Source organism: Oreochromis aureus, linkage group 14 (genome assembly GCF_013358895.1).
Source record: "Oreochromis aureus strain Israel breed Guangdong linkage group 14, ZZ_aureus, whole genome shotgun sequence".
Lineage (NCBI taxonomy): Eukaryota > Metazoa > Chordata > Actinopteri > Cichliformes > Cichlidae > Oreochromis > Oreochromis aureus.
In genome coordinates, this window is record NC_052955.1 from 296,712 (window position 1) to 317,845 (window position 21,134).

The 21,134-nt window shown below is 40.3% G+C and overlaps 1 protein-coding gene across 2 annotated transcripts in view; it reads right to left on the reverse strand.

Annotated features, from left to right (window-relative positions):
• Positions 1 to 1,783: 1,783 nt before the first annotated feature.
• The window catches only part of LOC116318189 (sodium/potassium-transporting ATPase subunit beta-3-like), a 30,372-nt gene continuing 11,021 nt past the window's right edge, over positions 1,784 to 21,134 (reverse strand). The window contains exons 2-7 of one of the 2 annotated variants that reach the window (XM_031737136.2): positions 13,269 to 13,397; positions 13,055 to 13,153; positions 7,579 to 7,766; positions 7,455 to 7,505; positions 7,197 to 7,283; positions 1,784 to 2,544 (exon numbers count right to left, since the gene is read on the reverse strand). In XM_031737136.2, coding sequence (XP_031592996.2) covers positions 2,377 to 2,544; positions 7,197 to 7,283; positions 7,455 to 7,505; positions 7,579 to 7,766; positions 13,055 to 13,153; positions 13,269 to 13,397 — 722 coding nt within the window. In that variant the 3' untranslated portion in view covers positions 1,784 to 2,376. The remainder of the gene's footprint in view (positions 2,545 to 7,196; positions 7,284 to 7,454; positions 7,506 to 7,578; positions 7,767 to 13,054; positions 13,154 to 13,268; positions 13,398 to 21,134) is intronic. The other variant, XM_039622435.1, reaches the window with a different exon arrangement.

Sequence of the window (21,134 nt, forward strand, 5' to 3'; positions counted from 1 at the left end):
AAATGACTTCAGTACAAAAATGAAGCCCAACTATCATGTTTTACAGTCCTGTGGTCTCAGCCTCAGATACTCAACTAATCAAAGTGATGTCATGACAAAAATGAATGACCAACAAAACATTTTTTCTCCTTCATTTCTGTCACACAAAGCTGTATGAAACGTTTCTCGCGGTTAGTATCATGGTTGCTAGGCAACCTGAACAGCGCGACGAAGGCTAGACCGTCCCATTTCACAAGCCTCTCACTTCCGCACTTCTCGTACTTATAGTACGCACCATACATAGTACGCGTAGTGCGTGTACTTCAGGCGTGCAGACCCTGAATTGGGACACAGCCAGTGACTCAAATGACTCAAAAAACTCGATTAATTTTAGTGAGTGACTCATTCAAATTCAATTCAGTAAAAAGAATCAAATTTACCATCACTAGTTGCTGCAATGAAATTTTGGCAACTGGAATAGCTTTATGCATACTTTTTTTCCACACTGACTTTCAGGCTTCTTTAAATTCAGCCATTTGTAGGTAGATACATTTTCATCATACAATGTGCATCCTTCTGTTCCTAACTCATTACCTAGTCCATATTACTATAGATATCCAGCATGAATTTTTAGAGACCGCATATTCCTTTAATTCTGCATTGTATGAATGGAAAATATTAATGTACTGCTCTCTGTAGAACAGTTTAGCAAATCCATGATTTTATTTTCCTGTGCTTGGGTTTTTAATCTGCATATCTCACAAAGTTCTATTCTTTCTGGTTACTTGCCATGTTACCAAAATAGTTAACCCTGAATACTCAAATGGCTGTATTTTTCAGTCAGCTTTTTTCAGTTTAGTTTCAAGTTAGTTTTAATTAACTTTTTTGTTTTTTGACCACAAGCTTTTTTTGACAGTAAATCTTCAATACATCTAAAAGCCCAGTGATATGAAAAAGTGAGGGACGTCTGATAAAAGCTAAAATAATAATAATAATAATAATAATAATAATACTAGTAAGAGACTAAATCACTGACAAGTGTTAGAGCTTCGTTTTATTTCCAGCAGTGTATGTGTCATTAGGTTTCCTGTTTTTGATCATTCAGCAACAAACATGGTTTATCGATGTTCAATTGGTGCCTTTTGTTCAGAATATTAAAAAACCTTAAAAAATATACATATACACACACACACACACACACACACACATATATATATATATATATATATATATATATATATATATATATATATATATATATATATATATATATATATATATATATATATACATATACACACACATAATCTCAACACCATGTTTAAACAGCAATGACCTGTAATGAAGGTGAAAAGCTCTGCTGGTTTCATCTTTTCTATAGTCACAAAACACTAATTATTACAGTTACACATTATTCACATTTAAAAAAAAAATTCTATACTTAATAAACACTGCAAAACTTTTTACAAATATCTAATAAATTATACTGAAAAAGAATCTGCAAACATGATTTATGACAAAACAGTGACATCTTCTGGCCATGTTTATGACAGCAGGACAGGCAGTTTTATTTCTATTTATGTTTACTGTGAAAAACTGAAGAAGAAAAGTTTTATTTCAGTCAAATTTAATGCTGTATTTTTTTTTATCATAACAAAATTTGGTCTTTTGGGCACTCAGTCCAATTTGCTGGGAATGAACTTCTGTGAACCCTTTAGATAAGCGGCAGCCAATTTCAATACAGTAGGTAACAGAAACTAAATGGGCTCTTTGTAGACTGCATCAGAACACAAAGCAGAAAAATGGGATCTAACATTATTTGATGTAATTAATGACAGTCACAGTTCTTCACTGCAGTACAATGAATATTTCAAAGGCAGTTCCTGTTGCATTATCTGGTTGGATGGTAGGTAATCTGATTGCCCACCACCAGGCCACATGTAAACTACATTTCAGTGTGTTGCACTCCCCTGTCAGACATGGCAGGTATAATATTACTGTTTTATTACATCACTAACATACATAAATTTAAAAACAACACATCATTGTGCCGCTGGCTCACATGCGCCCCACAGCAGACCTGATCTGCTCCAGCTGTCAGAACAGACTCTACTACAGTCAGTTACTCTGGTTTTCTCTTTAATAAAATGCAGATCTGGACCAAATAAAACATCTGTTGGGGTTAACTATGTCTGAACCAGGAGGTCTGAAAGATATAGGCGGTAAAATCTAAATCTAAAACCAGTGAAATCTCCCACTTCTCCAGATTTGGTCACTTCTTTAGAGTCTGAACAGACAGAGATAAGATCAGGTCCATGTTAAAAAAGTATCCAGAACTGGAGCCCAGTTGCCAGTGTAAACCCAGTTTGTGGTGTCCATGGCAATTGGTATGTCTGGTTACTCTGACACTTTGACCCGAAAAGTGACGCGACCCAGAAATTTGTCTCGCTCATCATCATTGCGGAGGTTAGAACCCTCAACTTTACACTCCACCGTCTGCTCGATGTTATAGTCTTCTTTTGTGAACAATAACTTGACTGCAACAAGCGGTTGCACGTAGTCAGGCTGTGAACAGAGAGAGAGGTTGTTAGCTGTAGCTCATAGCCGTCTTCTTGGCTTCACCTCATCTAACTGAAGTCTTCTGCAGCCTTTGCCAGCAATTTTATTGAAGTTATCCAACTAAAAATATGGCTGTTGGGCTGTTGTGTAGTTAATTGTACTGGTGAACCAATCCAAGAAGTCTGAGCTCCAATGGTGAACTGTATGGGACAGAATTATTCAGCTAAAAAACACCTTCAACTTACAAACACAGTCTTCCATGAAAACTGCCCTAAAGGATAACTTCAGTCTTTGGCATAAAGCTGGAAAACTGAACATGAACAACACTATGCACGCCTGCCACCTCTGCTGAGAAAACCATGAACTTAGTAAATCCGAAATCAAAGAAAGTTCGGGAGGGTTAGGTTGCAGATAATCTACAAAGACTTTATCATCTACTGCATAAATTAAGGACAAGACCAAATTATGTTATTTACTATTCGCTCCCAAACCATAAGATAAGATAACCCAGAACTTTCTGAATGAATTTCTGTAATTACTTCTTCCAAACCATCAACATGTTTTTTAGGCTGCACACAAGAACTCCTACCATTAGTTAATCCTTCAATCTTAAATATGATCAACTCATCTCTATTAATGGGCTACATACTACAGGCCTAAAAGCTGGCAGTAATTAACCCACTAATTAACAAGCTATCACTTCACCCAGCTCTCCTAGGCCAATCTCCAACCTTTATTTTATCTCAAAAATTCTTGAAAGAGTATTTGTGAAACAGCTAACTGATCAGAAACCCTTTCTTTGAGTTTCTATCATGGTTCAGAACTTTCAGTACAGAAACAGTATAGTCACTGTTACAAATGATGTTTTTGCCTCCGGCAGTGGAGTCAACTGTGTGCTTGTCCTGCTAGAGCTCAGTGCAGCATTCGATACAGTTTACCATAGTATTTTACATTCTTACAATGATTAGAGCATGCTTTAGGTATGAAAGCTACTGTGCTGCAGCAGTTTAATATTTCATATCTATTGGCCTCTCTTCATTGGCTCCCTATTAAATCCAGAATTGTATTTAAACTTCTTCTCATATGCTCGGTCGTGAATAATCAGGCCTGATCTTATCTTAAAGACTTCACAGTAGCACATCACCCAAATAGAGCACTTTGCTATCACTCTGGGAACCACAAGTAAAGTACAATGGGAGCCAGAGCCTTCAGGGTTCAGACCCCTCTTTGTCTGCTGCCATAGGCCTAGGCTGCTAGGGGCTTCCCATGATGTATCGTTTCTTCACTCACTGTGTGTTTATATACCACTCTGCATTTAATCATTGGTTATTATTAAGTTATGACTTTTGTCATGTCTTCCTCCCACCACCCCAACCAGTTGCGGCAGATGGCTGCCCATCCCTGAGCCTGGGTCTGCCAGAGGTCTTTTCCTGTTAAAAGGGAGGTTTTCCTTCTTACTGCCATCGGTTATCCCATCATGATCAATGTTAGGTTTTGTATTGTGATTGTCATTTATGCTTAGAAATATCTACCCATATATGCTTAGAGGTGTATAATTGATTGTGTAGTGATAGGATGTGTGATCTTTAGTAGGCTGTAAAAGGCTTTGTGTGCATTCCAGAGCTCTCTGACTTTCACACCCACATTTTAGGAGCATGGGAGAGGTCGTACCTTGTCTTATTGTTTTATGGTAGGATAAACTGTTTTAGTCTAAGTGCCTTTATTTAGATGGACGGCTCTGGGGAGTCTTCCTGGGGTCACAGTTTGACCCCCCACACACAGATACACACACACACACACACACACACACTGCAAAACATCTTGTGCACCTCATTCACACACACACACACACACACACACACACGGTATTCTTTGTTCACATGTATACCTATGTAAGATGTCATATGTTAATGAACCTATGCATATTCATGTAACCACAATAAAAGAGCAGTGTTACGGGAGAGCGGGACGAGAGCAACTGGGGTCAAGCGAAGGAACGGCGTTTGTTCAGTTCTCTCCGTGCACGTAAAACATAAAGAACTTTGCCTACCGTGTCTTGCTTGCTGTGTAATTACATTGTCTTCAACGTTCCAGTGAATAGGTTCAAGCTACAAACCTATCAATCCCCATCCTCGACGTTCTCCTGTACAATATTAAGAGTCAGAGATTCTGCATTATGTCTGGCTTTAACTGATCCTCCTCTCGGTAAATTCTCACAGTCTGCAGCTCCAATCGAGCCTCAGTGCCATGCGATCACAGGTGCTTGTTTAAGCAACGCACGCAAAATCTCTCCCTCCCTGGGCTTTCACTACCTCTTTAGTGTGCGCACAACAATACAAGAATCAGCAAGCTCCAGTTTTTTCTCTCACACAAACAAACTGGTTCTGAAATTGGCTTTTTAGTGATCACCTTAACTATGGTTGAAATATTTTCTGCCATCAATCCCTTCAGTTTCAGTTCAATGCTCCCTTCAACCGGCCAGTCCCTGTCACCGAGCTGAAATTCCCAGTCTTATCCATCTCCCCCATCAATCCAATAGCCTGGTCATTTATGTTGATCTAGAGATCAACTGCAGCCATTCTAACAAAATGATTGCATTTACCCCTCTTACCCCTCCGCAGCCTCCTCAATGTAAGCTTGCAGCTCTTGCAGCAAGTCCCTAAAAAAATTTAATTTTCTCATGAAATGCATTTTAACTCCGTGAGATTTTATTCCTCCCTTCAGCTCAGTTTTGGGTTCTGTTAGAGTGATTGTGATAAAAGTTGTCATTATTGTACTTAAAATTTGTAAACCTTGCCTTAAAACTGCAGGCACATTCCATGTAAGGTTCTGGTTTCCTTATTTGGTAAGGAATGTTTACTTCCTGCCCTTTATGGGCTCACCTATGCTTGTATATGGTGGACCATTAAAGGACTTCAGGCTTTTTCAGTGTAAATTGGAATCCCTAATGCCTCTCATAGGCATTTCTTCTGAGAATTGACAAATCAATTTGTACAACTGTGTATGTACTTTCTTGGCATTTCAGGCATCCTAAATAATTCAGGGCTGCAAAACATCTTGTGCACCTCATTCAGTAAACATGGACTGTCTCCCCTGCTAGGCATTTATGTCACTCCACAAGACATGAGCATTTTCTGTTGTGGATTATCCAATCTTGGCTCACAAGTGGAACTTCCACTTGGTTGCATTAGATAAAGATCGTCTCAGAAGTTATTTGTCATAACTGCTCATTAATTTGAATGGTATGTCCATTTCTGTGTCTTCATTCTGCTGTCTTCAGTTTTGCACACATTTAGCACCATCTTTTCTTAACGTGTGGTTCTGCTTTCCTGTTTTTAAGTCTAAAACTCCTGGCAAGTCATAATACTGGTTGTGGTATCAAGGTCTCGCTTCTCTCTCTCCTCTGACAACTCTCAGGCTGATTGCAAGCTTTCTACACTCTCCTGGCCTATACCAGCCTTGACCCTTAATTCAGGGTCTCTCCCCTCTCCTGCCCTTGTTAACTCCCAGCCCCAAAGCAGGCTCTCTTCTCTCTCCTGTCGCAGGCCCTCTATCCACTCTCTGGTGGCCATCAGAGACCTGCAGCCTTAATGCAGGTTCCCACTCTTTTCTCTTCTGTCCTTTGCCAACTCTCAGCCCTATTGCAGACTCTCTGCTCTCTCACCTTTTGTATCAGCTTCTAGCCTCTCCTTCTCTCTTAACTCAGTCAGTGCTCCTGTCTCATCTCAGTGTCTCTGCCATCTCCTGGCCCGGATGCTCTCATTTTTCTTATTCACTGTAATGCGTTTTTATTGGTTGCTTTGTGCCTTTGCAATGTTGCTAATGCTCACATGTTTCATAGTCCTTTGTGCCATGGAAAGATTGGTGATCTTTTCTTTGGGAGTCCTGCCTTAATTCTGTATACAATAAATTGTGTTCAGTTTAATTAAATTCAGTTTTATTTATATAGCGCCAAATCACAACAACAGTCGCCTCAAGGTGCTTTATATTGTAAGGTAGACCCTATAATAACAGATACAGAGAAAACCCAACAATCATATGACCTCCTATGAGCAAGCACTTTGGTGACAGTGGGAAGGAAAACTCCCTTTAACAGGAAGAAACCTTCGGCAGAACCAGGCTCAGGGAGGCGGGGCCATCTGCTGTGATTGGTTGGGGTGAGAGAAGGAAGACAGGATAAAGACATGCTGTGGAAGAGAGACAGATATTAATGAAATTAAATGCAGAGTGGTGTATAAACACAATGTGACTGAAGAAGGAAAACTCTATGCATCATGGGAATCCTGAGCACCCGAGACTCCTTATGGTTGTTGTGGTTTGGTGCTTTACAAATAAATTTAAAGGTAAATATTTAAATAAAGCTTAGCAACCTGTATCAAATACTATTCTAGCACAAACCTAAGTGATGACTTATTTGTGTGTCTTGATAAGATGGGCTTTAGGATATCAACATATTAATAAACAATCTGACATATATATTCTTGTATTCATTCCTTGTATGTTAAGTAAACTTTACACTGTCAAAGCGAGAGGAAAACCATTAGTGTTAAAGTTGCTCTGACACTTTCCTGCATAAATAGAAAAGTAGAAATCAATCAGATTTTTTTGCTACATAAAAATACTTCTGAATAAGTACTCAACATGCAGTATTTACTCACATGAGACTTCTTCCCGTAGTACGGAAAAAACATCTTATCCAGACGACCCTCAGACGGAAAGTACTGCATCTGCAAGGAAGTGGCTCTCTACGAGAGAGTGAGGCACATATACAGTTTTTCAATTTAATAGTTCGAAAAAGTAATTTCATTAATGACTGAAACCTTGTAATCTGCACTTCTAAAAATGTGGTGAATTTTCCTTTTACGTTTCCTCTGCTTCACAGGTGCACCGTGGGATATCTGCATGTTGTGGGTTACCTTGGCAGTGCAGTTGATGTAGGGATCTCCTTCTGGTTTCAGGCCGATGACCTGCAGACGGGTTGTTAATTAGCATCCACACAAGTCATTTCTGGCTTGTAAAATCAACAAGTGCTTCACTGACCCGGTTCATCTTGATTATGATGCAGGGTTTCCCCTCCTTGAACCCAAAGCTGGGGTCAGGCAAACCAGAACACTGACGCAGTGTACTTCGTTTAAACTGACAAACCTTCTTTACCGGCTCATTGTCCTGCGTAGTGTATTCGCCCACCATACACAACTCATTACGCTCCTGAATACTGTCATTATAACCTGAAGAGGAAGAAAGACAAAAAAAAATGAGGCTTGTATGCCTGAGCAGGGGCAAAGTCGACACTACCTGCATTAGACAACGCACAGTAAAGTCAACTCTAGATCAGGCGTGTCCAACTCCAGGCCTCGAGGGCTGGTGTCCTGCAGGTTTTAGATCTCACCCTGGGTCAACACACCTGAATCAAATGATTAGTTCATTACCTGGAGAACTACAAGACATGTTGAGGAAGCCATTTAAATCAGCTGTGTTGGATCAAGGACATCTAAAACCTGCAGGACACCGGCGCTCAGGTCTGGAGTTGGACACCTGCTCTAACTAGACCGATAGACAGTCTGGATCTGGACCCAGTTTCTATTTTACTCTGCACAATGTCTCTCATATTTACAGTAGGGTTATTTTAATCTGTGCAGCTTTTTGTCTTCACATTAGTCTGTGTGTGCATACAGGAAACAGACTAGTCTTCTTTCCTGACCAGTTGTTGAATACTTGCAAATGCTGATACACACCTGTTAGTCTACTTCATCATATATTACAGTGAATCATAACTCATGTCAAACTTTATATTCCAGATCTTTGTTTCAGGAAATTTCCGCTAAATGGACCTCTTTAATGATGCCTCTGATGAAAAGTATTATGCATGTTCACTTTTCTGTGCTGATCAGGCTTTTGGAGCCTTGCTCCTACAAACCATTTCTCTTTATCAATATTTCTTTGATTTATCAGTCAGCCTTCTGCCAGTGTAGCTCAGGACTCTGACATGAGCTTCTTCATCAGTCCTGGTGGAATTCATTTGTCTTTGAACATGTTTCATACAGTTTTGAATCACCGGCGCACATGTAATTCAGACAGCCACAGAGCTTTATCAGTCCATGATACTGCCTGCACTGTGTTTCACAGATGGATGGCACGTTGGCTGTGAGCATGCAGTTTTCCAACCTCAGATGTGGTGCAGTGTTTATGTGAAAAGCAATGTTTCTTCTGTGGTTTACATCCATTAACACAACTTTTCAGGATTGTTTAATGCAGTCTGGTGGACAGACATCTGCTGCTAAGGAAAGTGGCATCACTTCTGATCTTCCTGCGCTGTAAATAGTTTCTCAGTTTTTACCAGAGTCAGTGCTCAGTTCAGGTAAAATTATTATAGTATTGTTGGGCTTAATTGGCTTCCGTTAAAATGTACATCATCATACTCAAATCCTTGCTCTGACATATGCAATCGGAACTGAACACCTAAACAAAGAGGAGAGCTCAGAATACATCATGAGTGGAGTGACTGATCCACCTCACCAGGATCTACAGCAGAGGCAGAGCCAGACACTTTTAAAAAGATACACTAGGTCAAGCCTATTCAAATGATGGCCCTTGGGCCCACATGTGGCCAGAAGCAACCTGCGAGTGGCCCTGCCTGTGGTCCTGGCAGAAATGCAGAGAAGATGCAAAAATGAATTAATTAAATAACAAATAAAAATTGAAATTCCTTCAGCGTATTGTAAACTGTGAATGCAACACTCCTAGTAGCCTGGCAATATTTAACCCACAATGCACCGTGATGTAAACATATTAAACTATCATCGCAATGTATGATGCGACAACAGCATGTCTTTCTCAATCCAAAAGCATAAAACTGACAAAAAAAAAACCAAAAAAAAAAAAAACCCCGTTGGTTTAACCTTGCCTGGACTGACAAATACTTATTTTACCGCCAAATCCAAATGCCAAACATATGTGTTTAATTTTCAGTGAGTGTGTTGCGGTACTTAAGAAGGCACCACAATGACAAACACCAGACTTCCTACACAAACTTTCCAGAAGCGATCTCAGGACAGGGCTGCAAAAGTACAGTTTAACTGCGAGTTTAATTGCATCTTACAACCAGAGTTGTACTACCATGGTGAGGGTCCTGTACAGCCCAAGAGAGAGCTGCAGCAGCTTCCCTTCGTGTTTGCTGGATCTTGGCGAAGAAGAAAAGGCCTTTCACAGATTTGAAACAGTGAAATGCTGCATGCTGGCCGTGGTGGATGCGGTGATAAATGACGAAAAAATTAAAGTGAGTGTAACATCTGCTATTAAAAACATCAGACAGTTCAAATATTCGTAGAGTTGAAGTTCTGGCGTCGGACGAGTTTGAAACGCTGTTAGATGACCTGAAGAAAACTGATGTAATGTCTATAGCAGGAGATGGGTTCTGAAGACAGAACTGATTATGCACAGTTGTGCATATGTCCTTTATTGATGGCAGATTGCTCAGCTTACTACCGTTAGACGGACGGACAGCTGGCGAAATAATGTTTAAGATTTCAGCTTTTTTTGAGAAAAGTGGTCTGGATATGAAGCGTGTCTGTATACTTGTGACGGATGGGGCTCCATCCATGGCAGGAAAAGTGAGTTGTTTGGCAGCGCGGTGGTTGGCTGTTGCACCTCAGTTGAGAACCTCACACTGCATTGTTCATCCGACAGTGTTATGCACAAAACTAAGTGCGAAGCTCAAAACGACAATGGACAGCGTCATGGCTGCAATTAATTTTATTTGCTCAACATCAAGCCTCCAGCACCGCTTATTCAGCAAGCTGCTCTCAGAAAAGTCTGCTGAGCACCATGACCTGCTATTGCACAATGATGTCAGGTGGCTGGGCAGGGCACTGGAGCATTTCTGTGATCTCAAAGAGGAGATCACAATTTTCCTCTGCAAAAGCAGGCAAAAAAAAAGCAGAAACGACAGATGTGACCATTGTCCTTTAAAATGTGGCTGGGTGACCAAAATATAAATTTTATTTTGAAAGGAAAAAAAGAATAAATATTACTTGTTTTCCAATACACTTGTGTGGGTTTGAATTTTATCATGACCTGCTGCTTACTGGCTGCAAAAAAAAATTTCTGGCCCAGATAAATTCCTTGGTTTGAAAATCTGGCTCAACTAACTTTTTAGTTGTAGTAGGTACTAGATACATGTTCTAATGAGTTATGGCAAACAACCGTTTGACTAACATGTCTGTCTCACCTGGCTCTTGTTCCTTCTCTGTTCCTCTCGCTCCCTCTTTGTGCTGACAATCAAGCCAAACACCAACATCATCAAATATACAGTTGAAACCAGATATTTACATACTCTTCAGATAAAAACACAAACACTTTAATTGTAAAACATCAAATCAGACTAAATGTTTGTCTGTGTTCCATGGATGTTTCCTGTTTTATTTTGAAGGTCTATGTCTTATGTCAGTGTAGTCTGCTTTGCTTCCTTTGTTTTGTTACGTCCGATCTGTTCCTTCATTGTCAGGTCGTCTGTTGTCCTTTGTGCCATGTTTTCATGTTCCATGCTCCAGGTTTCAGGTATCTTTGTATCCACGTCAAGTTTCATGTTTTGGTTTTTTATGTTTATCTTTAGTTTCCCCAGTTTAAGTTATCTTTTAGCTTATCTCTGTCTTTTGTTTTGTATAGTTTTTACCAGCCTTAATAAACGGCTCGCTTTCTGTTAACATTCAAGTTTTGTTCATGTTCCTTGGTGTCTGCGTTTTGGGTCCCCTTCGCAAATTCACACAGTGTGCTGCCGTATACTGTGACACTCTCTCTTTATTCTGACATTTAACTAATTCAAAAGATATTTCAATATTCATTTATCTAAACAAAAAAAAAAGTTTACTCTAATTTGATGTTTAGCAGTAAAGTAAATGTTTTTATATTTTTTCCCTAAAGTGTATGTAAATATCTGGTTTCAACTGTGAATATACTGCTGTGTATTGAAATTCCTCTTGTTTTGCATAGAAATACATTGAACAACATTCAAAGCATAATATATAAAATAACATTTACTCGAGTTTTTTTCTTTGAAAGAAGCCCCTTGTGTCCACTGTTGTGTTCATCAGTACATAACGAAACAGTATTTCGTTTCATGCTGGGTAACACCATACGAAATCACAATAAACTTCTTGAGTCTTGATAACTGAAACTGATTTAGAGTACTTTATTTAGCCGTGTAGGGTAACAACTGAAAATATGAAATAAACACACATGAGAGCTAAGACTGTAAAAAACAGCATTGTTGTTGTTCGGCTTTTCATTTTGCCATTTGTTGATTCACTCGAAGAGCAAGTAACGTAATATGGGTCAAGTGATCAGTTTGATATCAATCTTTTGTGATACACCGTCATATTTACATATTTGTACAGTACGAATGATTTGCTTTGGTACCTGGTCAAACTTCAGCTCTCCTCTGTTTGCCTGTCTGCACTTCTCCTTCAGCAAACTCGCAGGCAGCAGCTTCTCCCCCCTCGCTCACAGGCGTAAGTGCTGTGTTCAGTCACCCAGTGTCTCAGCTCAGATCATACCAAAATTAGGGGGAATTTACAACTGTGCGCTATGTGCTTCGAATATTGTGTGTAGTTTTTGTTTTATACAGTTGTCAGTCAGGCATCTAACTATGAAACAAATCACACTCCAAAAGACCCCGGGCTTCTGACAAAAATGACACGGGCTTAAGCCCAGTAAGCCATGCTCCCCGCTCCACCAATGTTCTACAGGGAGGACGCTGTGACATTAGACCGGATACATTTGACCAAGTGGTGCAATGAGAGGGAAGGTGATCCAGACTGAATGATATCCCACTCATAAATATGATATCCACCTCTGTTTCATGAAGCTCTGCACACAACAGTACATGATGGACAAACAGACAAACCCATGCGTCCAAGCACACAGTCGTTTGTATTTTGGCTGCAGTGAGGATCAGTGCTTTGAGGTGACTCAGACACAATCATAATGTCACACATACAGTTTACAGGTTATCACTTCAATGCAGTGGCAGCCATTTTCTTCAAGCCATATTGAGAGTGATATGAATTCTATTAAATCTACCATTCATATTCACTGACATATTAAATGTGCTACAGGAAACACAAACATTGAAATGTGTGTAAAAAAAAAAACATTTTGCTTTTTAGACCTAAATTCTAAGTCTGAGAATATTAAGCTCGTGTCTGAACACATCTTGGTCCTTTTCTTCCTGGAATAAGCCAAGTCATTTGCAGGAACACTTCTATAATTCACCCTTATTTCAGCTACATATTGGGCATAATGTTAGCACAGAGGTTCACTGATGTTCTACCTTCAGACTGTAAGCTATTCCTTGGTGTGTTTAACAAAGGCGTTTTTAAGCCGTATGATATTAGTTCAGCGGGGTTGAAGCTGTCTGCAAATGCAACCCAGACAAAGATCAGATCAAGTTTTGACAAATGCGGAAATCCCAGAAATGAGTTTGGAGCCTTTGCCGTGGCGGTTTACATGTTGTACTCACTTTGCAGGAGGTCGTGCAACTGTCGGATGTAATGTTTGTAGTTTTCTGGGTCACTGCGGTTGAAGGTAATTTCAACTGCATGAGGACGAATCACCAAACCTGCAACAAAATCAAAATCATTACTGAAATTAAAAAAGGAAAAAAAAGAAAAAAGAAACAAAAGGCCATAAGTAAGGATGAGTGGCAGCAGGGTGAAAAAAGGAAATGAAAGCACCTGGACTGGCCACTCGATCCTGATGTCGGGAACACATTTTAAATCGAGTGTCTGCAACATCACCCACATGGTAAGAGAAAACATTCCCCAGGAAACCATAAAAGATGAGGTAGAAGAGGAGGATGAGACCTACAGAGAACATTCAAATGTTACTTTGTTTCACTGTTGTGTTTAAATAAACAGCAAGAGAATACCCATTGTTGACTACGAAAAATACTATGAAACCAGTAACCACACTTAAAAGGTGATTATAGAACAGAATGCCTTTATTGTCACTGTACGGTTTGTACAATGAGATACAGATCATCTCATACTCAGTGCAAATAAAATGTACAAATTTACAATCAGGTGTAAAAGAAAAGAAAAAAGTAAATATGTAAATAAATTGCGTTTTGTATATACAGTTCCCTATGATTGCACATAGAATTTAGTATTGCACAGTGGTGATTTATGGAGGAACAGGGAAAATGGGGTGTTATTGGTGCATGTTTGAGTTCAGGGCGGTCATGGCCTTTGGAAAGAAACTGTTCTTGAGTCTGTGGGTCTTTGTGCTGATGCACCTGGAGCGCCTCCCTGAGGGAAGCAGGCTGAACATGTTAAAACCAGGGTGGGAGCTGTCCTTGATGATGTTTGCTGCTCTGCTGAGGCAGCGGGAGGAATAAATGTCCATCAGGGAGGGGAGAGGGCAGCCGATGATCTTCTGTGCTGTCTTGACCACACTCTGAAGCCTTGCTCTATCCGCCTTAGTGCAGCTGCTGTACCATACTGTGATGCAGTAGGTTAGCAGGCTCTCAATGGACGAGCGGTAGAAGGTCAACAGCAGGTTGGAGTTCAGCTTGTACTTCCTGAGGACTCTCGGGAAGTGCAGCCACTGTTGGGCCTTCTTGACGACCGCTGAGATGTTGTCTGTCCAGGAGATGTCAGCAGAGATGAGGACACCAAGGAACCGGAAGGTGTGGACCCTCTCCACACACTCCCCATTGATGTAAAGGGGGGCTAAGTCAGTGTTGTGTCTCCTGAAGTCAACAATGAGCTCTTTGGTTTTCTTAGTGTTCAGTGCCGGGTTGTTTTCTGAACACCATGCTGCCAGCTTCAGGACTTCCTCTCTGTAGGCTGCCTCGTCTCCCTTTAAGATGAGTCCGAGTAACGTGGTGTCTTCAGCAAACTTGATGATGAGAGTGTTGTTGTGGGTCGAACTGCAGTCATGGGTGTAGAGAGAATACAGGAGGGGGCTCAGCACGCAGCCCTGTGGGGATCCGGTGCTCAGCGTGCAAGTGGAGGAGAGATGAGGGCGGAGTCTTACAGTCTGGGGCCGGTTTGTGAAAAGTCCTTTATCCAGGCACATGTGAGAGGAGGGAGGCCAAGAGTGACCAGTTTGGTGATGAGGATGTCCGGGATGATTGTATTAAAGGCTGAGCTGTAGTCCACGAAGAGCATTCGGACGTAGCTCTGCCGCTGCTCTAGGTGACTCAGCACAGCGTGGAGGGCTGTGGCGATGGCGTCTTCTGTGGATCTGTTTGTGCGATATGCAAACTGGTGGGGTCGAATTCTGGGGAGGTCATCCTTGATGTGCTGAAGGACTAGTCTCTCAAAGCATTTCATGATTACGGTGTGAGGGCCACAGGCGTGTCGTTCAGGCTGGTGATGGGAGACTTGTTTGGCACTGGGATGATTGTGGCTGATTTTAGACAGGATGGGATGGCTGCCTGATCCAGTGAGAGGTTGAAGAGTCTGGTGAAGATGAGGGTGAGCTGGTGTGTGCATGCTCTTAGTACCTTGCCAGGTACTCCGTCTGGACCAGCCGCCTACCTGGGGTTCACTGCTAGGAGCACATGTCTGACATCGTGCTCCATTACAGTGAGTGGAGCGGTGCAGGAACCAGGTGAGGATGAGGATGGAAGCAGGGCTGAAGCAGATGAGTGTTGCTGTTGTGGTGTTTCAAAGCGGGCGAAGAAGCTGTTTATTTCCTCTGCCAGCTGCACACTCAGGTTTTCTGTTTTCACAGTGCTGCCTCTGTGGTTGATGATGTCTTGCATTCACTGCCACACCTCCCGTGTGTTGTTGCTGGACAGGTGGGACTCGATGTTTCTTTTGTGGTCTGACTTGGCTTTTTTAATTCCTCTTTTCAGGTCAGCTCGAGCAGCCTTGTACAGAGCTCTGTCACCTGACCTGAAAGCAGCGTCACATTTCCAATACAGAACTTGATATAGTCCACCACTGATTCTGTGAAAGTTTCTAGGTCTTGGTGTTGAAATATGTCCCAGTCTGTCTGTGTGAAGCAGTCCTGCAGTTTGGAGAGATCATTTTCAGGCCAGGTTGTAGCAGTCTTTGTGGTGGGCCTGGCACTGTGTCTGAGGGGGTGTAGGCTGGGGAGGCGGGAGGGAGGGTGGTCGGACTGGCCGAGGTGGGGGAGGGTATGGCGTGGAAACATTCTTAGCCTGTACAAAACAACTAGTTGAAGCACATTTTGTTCATACTACTGTACTATATTAGTAAATCTGAGTTATTGTGAACCAAAAAAAGTCTATGTCAGCTGCATAAAACTGCTTATGGCCACGGGCCCATTTCTACACCTTTATCAGCACCACTTTCTCTGATTCACTTGTAAATGTGTTCTGATGCTACTTTTGGCTGGTGATATAGAACTAAATCCTGGACCCAATTCAAACATCAGTCATTTGGACTGGCTACAACTAATTAGCCTAGTTAGCCTATGGGCACAGCTATCTCTGCATTGCTTTCCACCTCAACTAACTGTGCTCCAACCACCGTCCCAGTTAGTAAGGCTACATCTGCAGCTAATAGTGTTTACGCCCCCGCCTCGGCTGCCTGGGCCCCCGCCTGCTGTACCCAAATTACAGTCTCCGGTAAAGGGTTTCTCATCATTAAATGCTCATCGCATTGTCAACAAAAGGACAAGAAATCCTGCTATTAAAAGTTACAGAGGAACAAAGATCTGCAAGACATTTAATCATGCTAAAGTAATCTGGGACACCAAAAATAAACCAAAGGGGCTTCTATGTGGACACATTAACATTCGCAGTATGTTACCAAAGCATGAGCAACTGGAACATATTCTAAGCAATTCCAATATTTCTATTTTGGGTATCTCTGAATCTTGGCTCACAAGTTCTTCTCCTGAGTCTGCAGTTGTCTTTCCAGAGTACACAGTATTCAGAAGGGATAGAATTGGAACAAGAGGAGGAGGAATACTTGTGTATGTAAAAAAAACACCTGGATTGCTCTTTACTTAGTTCACCAATAGATGTTGAAATAGAACATATTTCTGTTAAAATCACTCTTTCCCCAGAAATGTCATTTACGTTGATCTGTTTATATCGCCCTCCTTCCGCAAAGAATATTTTTATGAACAACTACAGATATTACTTAAATATCATACTATAAATAATAAGTCTAATGAAATAATTGTAATGGGAGATTTTAATGTCAACTGGGGCTGTGAAAAGGACAGAAAAACACTCAAGGACATAATGGAGACTTTGAACTTTATTCAACACATTGAACAACCTACAAGAATAACGAGACACTCTAAAACTAAAATAGATCTGGTTTTCAGTAATAAGCCCGAGCGAATTATTAAATCTTATTATTTTATCACTGGTATTTCAGACCACAATTTTATATTATTTTCTAGAAAACTTATAAAATCACGGGTTAAGAATCACTTTCAAAGTTCATCTAGTAGGAGATCCTTTTATGAATATATACCAAGAAGTCAGCGACAAAATGTAGCAGAAGCATTAGCATCAGTTAACTGGGAGCCTTTATTGTGTAGTGATGATCCACAATTCTGCAGCAGTCACTTCACTGACATTGTCAAGGATGTTATATCAACATACTCCATTAGAGGTCGACAAAAAATAAAGACAACATCTAATTTGCCCTGGTTAAACAAAGAGTGCAAGAATTTAATGAAAACAAGAGATCAATTACTAAAACAGTTCCTGAAAACAGGTCTAACTCTGGATAGACAGAGATTTACTTCAATGCGGAACAAAGTAACAAGAAGTTTGAGACAGGCCAAAGCAAATTTTTTTTATAAATATAATTGAAAGAGCCAAAGGTAATGGTAAAATTATCTGGCAACACTTAAATTACTTGGCCGTCATTCAAACAAAAGTAAAAATACAATTGAACTTTATGTAAATAACTCTATTGTTAGAGAGCCTCTATCTATTGCCAGTAACTTAAACACTTTCTTTATTTCATCTGTTAAGGAGATCAGTCAGCGCTTTGACTCAGTCGTGTGCTCTGATAATGTGAATGATGTTGGTCAAAATTTGTTCACCATCACTCATATTTCAGACACTGAAGTTGCTAAACTAATTACAGGTTTAAAACAATCAAAACCACTTGATGTATATGGTATTAACACAAATTTCCTAAAGGAACATATGGATTTGCTTGTACGTCCAACCACTCGTGTTTTGAATATGTCTTTCGAACACTCCATTGTTCCAACAGATTGAAGACTGACATGGCTAATTATCGCCCCATAAGCATACTCCAGGTCGTATCTAAAATAGCTGAGAAGTGGGTGGTTAAACTCCTCACTGCTCACCTAGAAAACACCCAACCCTCATTACATCCATTGCAGTTTGGCTTTCAGGCACATCACTCCACAGATACTGCCCTGTGTATGTTAGTGGAGAACTTGAAGAGCTTGCTGGACAAGAGTCCCTGTATTGGAGCTGTATTTTTAGATCTGAAGAAGGCTTTCGACTCTGTAAACCATCAGATATTGTTGTCCAGATTGACTCAGTTTAATATCTCCAGTCAGGCTCTTTAGTGGTTTGCCTCATATCTCTCACACAGGAAACAGTGTGTGGTGTTGGATGGGGTTAAATCTCCATATTTAGACTGATACAGGGGTTCCTCAAGGATCTGTTCTTGGGCCCTTATTGTTCTCTCTTTTATCAATAACACCTGAAGTCTGTCCAAATATAGTTGCTCAAATGTATGTGGATGATGCAGTTATATATCATAAACAAATAGTGTCCAGCAGGTGGCAAAAGATCTTACAGGTGCTTTAGCATTAATGCATAGCTGGCTGGAGGACTCATGCCTAATGTTGAACACCTCAAAAACTGTCTGTATTTTTCAAAACACCCCTTAAACTTGAAGCAGTCAAACATATTCCTGGATGTAGTAGAGCTTGAATTAGCTCCAGAATTTAAATATCTTGGGGTCATTCTAGACCCAACATTATCCTTCAAGAGTCACATAAATAAAGTGTCCCAGGTACTTAAATTTAATAATCGAAATTTTAGTCATATACATAATAATTTAATGTTGCAAATGTGAATGTTGCAAAAACTTATTTTTACTCAATGATCATCTCTCATATGGACTATTGTTTGACGTCCTGGTCACTTGCTTGTCCAACAACACTTAAAACTATTGAAAACATTTATAAAAGAAGTTTAAAAAACTACTTGACAAAAAACCGACTTCCCACCACCACTGTCATGTGTTAAAAAAAACAAAACAAAAAAAAAAAAACATAAATTACTGAACTTCAATAACTTAGTGAAACTTAAAAAAGTGTGTTTAATATATAAAGTCTTACACTCCCTTGTTCCACCACCACTAAAGCAGTTCATTAGGCATAAAGAAAGCTCAGACAGGACCACTCGAGCTACAATCCAAGGAGACTTGTTTATACCCCACAGACGGACAGCATTTGGGCAGAACGTCCTTTCTGTCAGGGCGGCCATCTGTGGAACAGTCTTCCTCAACCCATTAGAGAATGCTCTACATTCAATTTGTTTAAGGCAAAGGTTAAAAACTGGTTATGGAAAAATCAAGTGTGTGATCATGTATAAGTTGTATATCTTGATGCATTCTCAATCATCCAGGAAAGTAAATCTCCAAAAGTTGAATCTGTTCATCTGGACGTAGGGTTTTGTGGGAGAAACGTTTTGTCACTCATCAAGTGACTTCTTCAGTCTCAATGACTGCAGGTTTCCCCAAACCTTATAAACAGCACATTTGCATAATGACTGAAACCAGCCCACTGAAGGAACAATGGGCTGTGAGGTCAGTTCATAATCATAATTATGCAAATTCCATGACCATTGATCAACAATCACTGACCAAAACCCACTGATCAAAGAACACTGATCAATGGGCATGAGTCCCATTCACAGAGAGTTGGGGAATGGCTGCAATCACAGCATTGTATGATGGTGACAGATGTACCCTTAGGCCCCTCCTCGATTCAGAGATGGTCTTTCCTCTTCACGTAAATGGCCTCCTTGACTCCGCGCTCAAACCAGCGTTCTTCCCTGTCCAGGATGTGTACATCCTCATCATTGAAAAAGTGTCCACTGGCCTGTAGGTGTAAATAAACTGCAGAGTCCTGGGGCCCGTTCTTCGTACCTCGCTAAATAAGTTAGCGGTTTGAATGTTGGCGATTTCGCGTGATCTTGGATCGTTCGGTTCTCGAAGCTCATCTGGGACTTGCTGTCATAGCAACAGATCCGTAAAGTGTAAACCTGCTGGGGAGCAGGTTTACTTTATGTAAACAGGATTAGATCGCGACCACTCAGGTATGTCCGCTGCAGTTATATGAAAGCAAGGCGATATTTATACACTGTTTTTCCATAAATAAATATTATCAATGTAACTAAAGATAATGCAGCATTTGATTCTTTTATTGATTGCATACAGATACATACAGGTCATTTCCGAAAAAAAGGAAATGTACTATTAATCATTCTATTACATGTAGTAGATCATGTCAGATGTAATTCATATTTTAGAGTAGTAATAGTAAATTACTTCATGCAATCAAGATGAGAGACCACGACTATAAAAGCGAAGGTGGATTTGGGAAGTCTGTCGCAGCCATGTCCTGTCCGTTTGTCTGCGAGCAAGGAAGGTGCAAGATTGATAAGGAGAGTTCTCAGAATTCAGCGGATATTGCGGGATAGAGCGGGATCCTTTAGCTCAGCCTGACGGTGTGCTCATAGAGATATCGATTCTCCGTGAGGGTATTATTTACTTTCTTCCTCTCTCTCTCTATATATATATATATATATATATATATATATATATATATATATATACACACACACACATACATATATATACACACATACATATATACACACATACATATATATATATGTACATATATATATATATATATATATATATATATATATATATATATATATATATATATATATATATATATATATATATATATATATATATATATATATATATATATATATATATATATATATATATATATATGTATATATATATATATATATATATATATATATATATATATATATATATATATATATATATATATATATATATATATATATATATATATATATATATATATATATATACACACACACATAGCTGGATAGCGTAGTGGTTGAACTACACGCCTTTGGAGCAGAAGATCGCAAGTTCGATTCCTGCCTGGGCGTCTGTATCCAGTAAGGGTCCTAAGGCTAGAGCCCCCTATGCTAAAGTGAGCCTACCGCAGAACATGAGCGAGACAGATAAATATGAAGGCATGCCGGCTCGGACGTCGCCCGGATCAACAAGGTCCGCGTCAGGTGTTGAGGAACCAGGGCACCCTGGCGACAAGTGGGCTACTGGAACAAGAAGGCATCGGTGGGCAAGAGGCGAAAACAGGGCGTTGTTGGAATGCTACTACGCAAGTAACCCTGGCGGAAGGGTTACATGAATAGGATGAGGACCTATGGATTCTTGATACCCAACATCCACAGTGACGGCGAAACAACTAGTAGCTCAGTGTTCCAACATTCGAAAGAAGGACTGCTCTCACAGCTAGAGATTGACGAGTACAACATA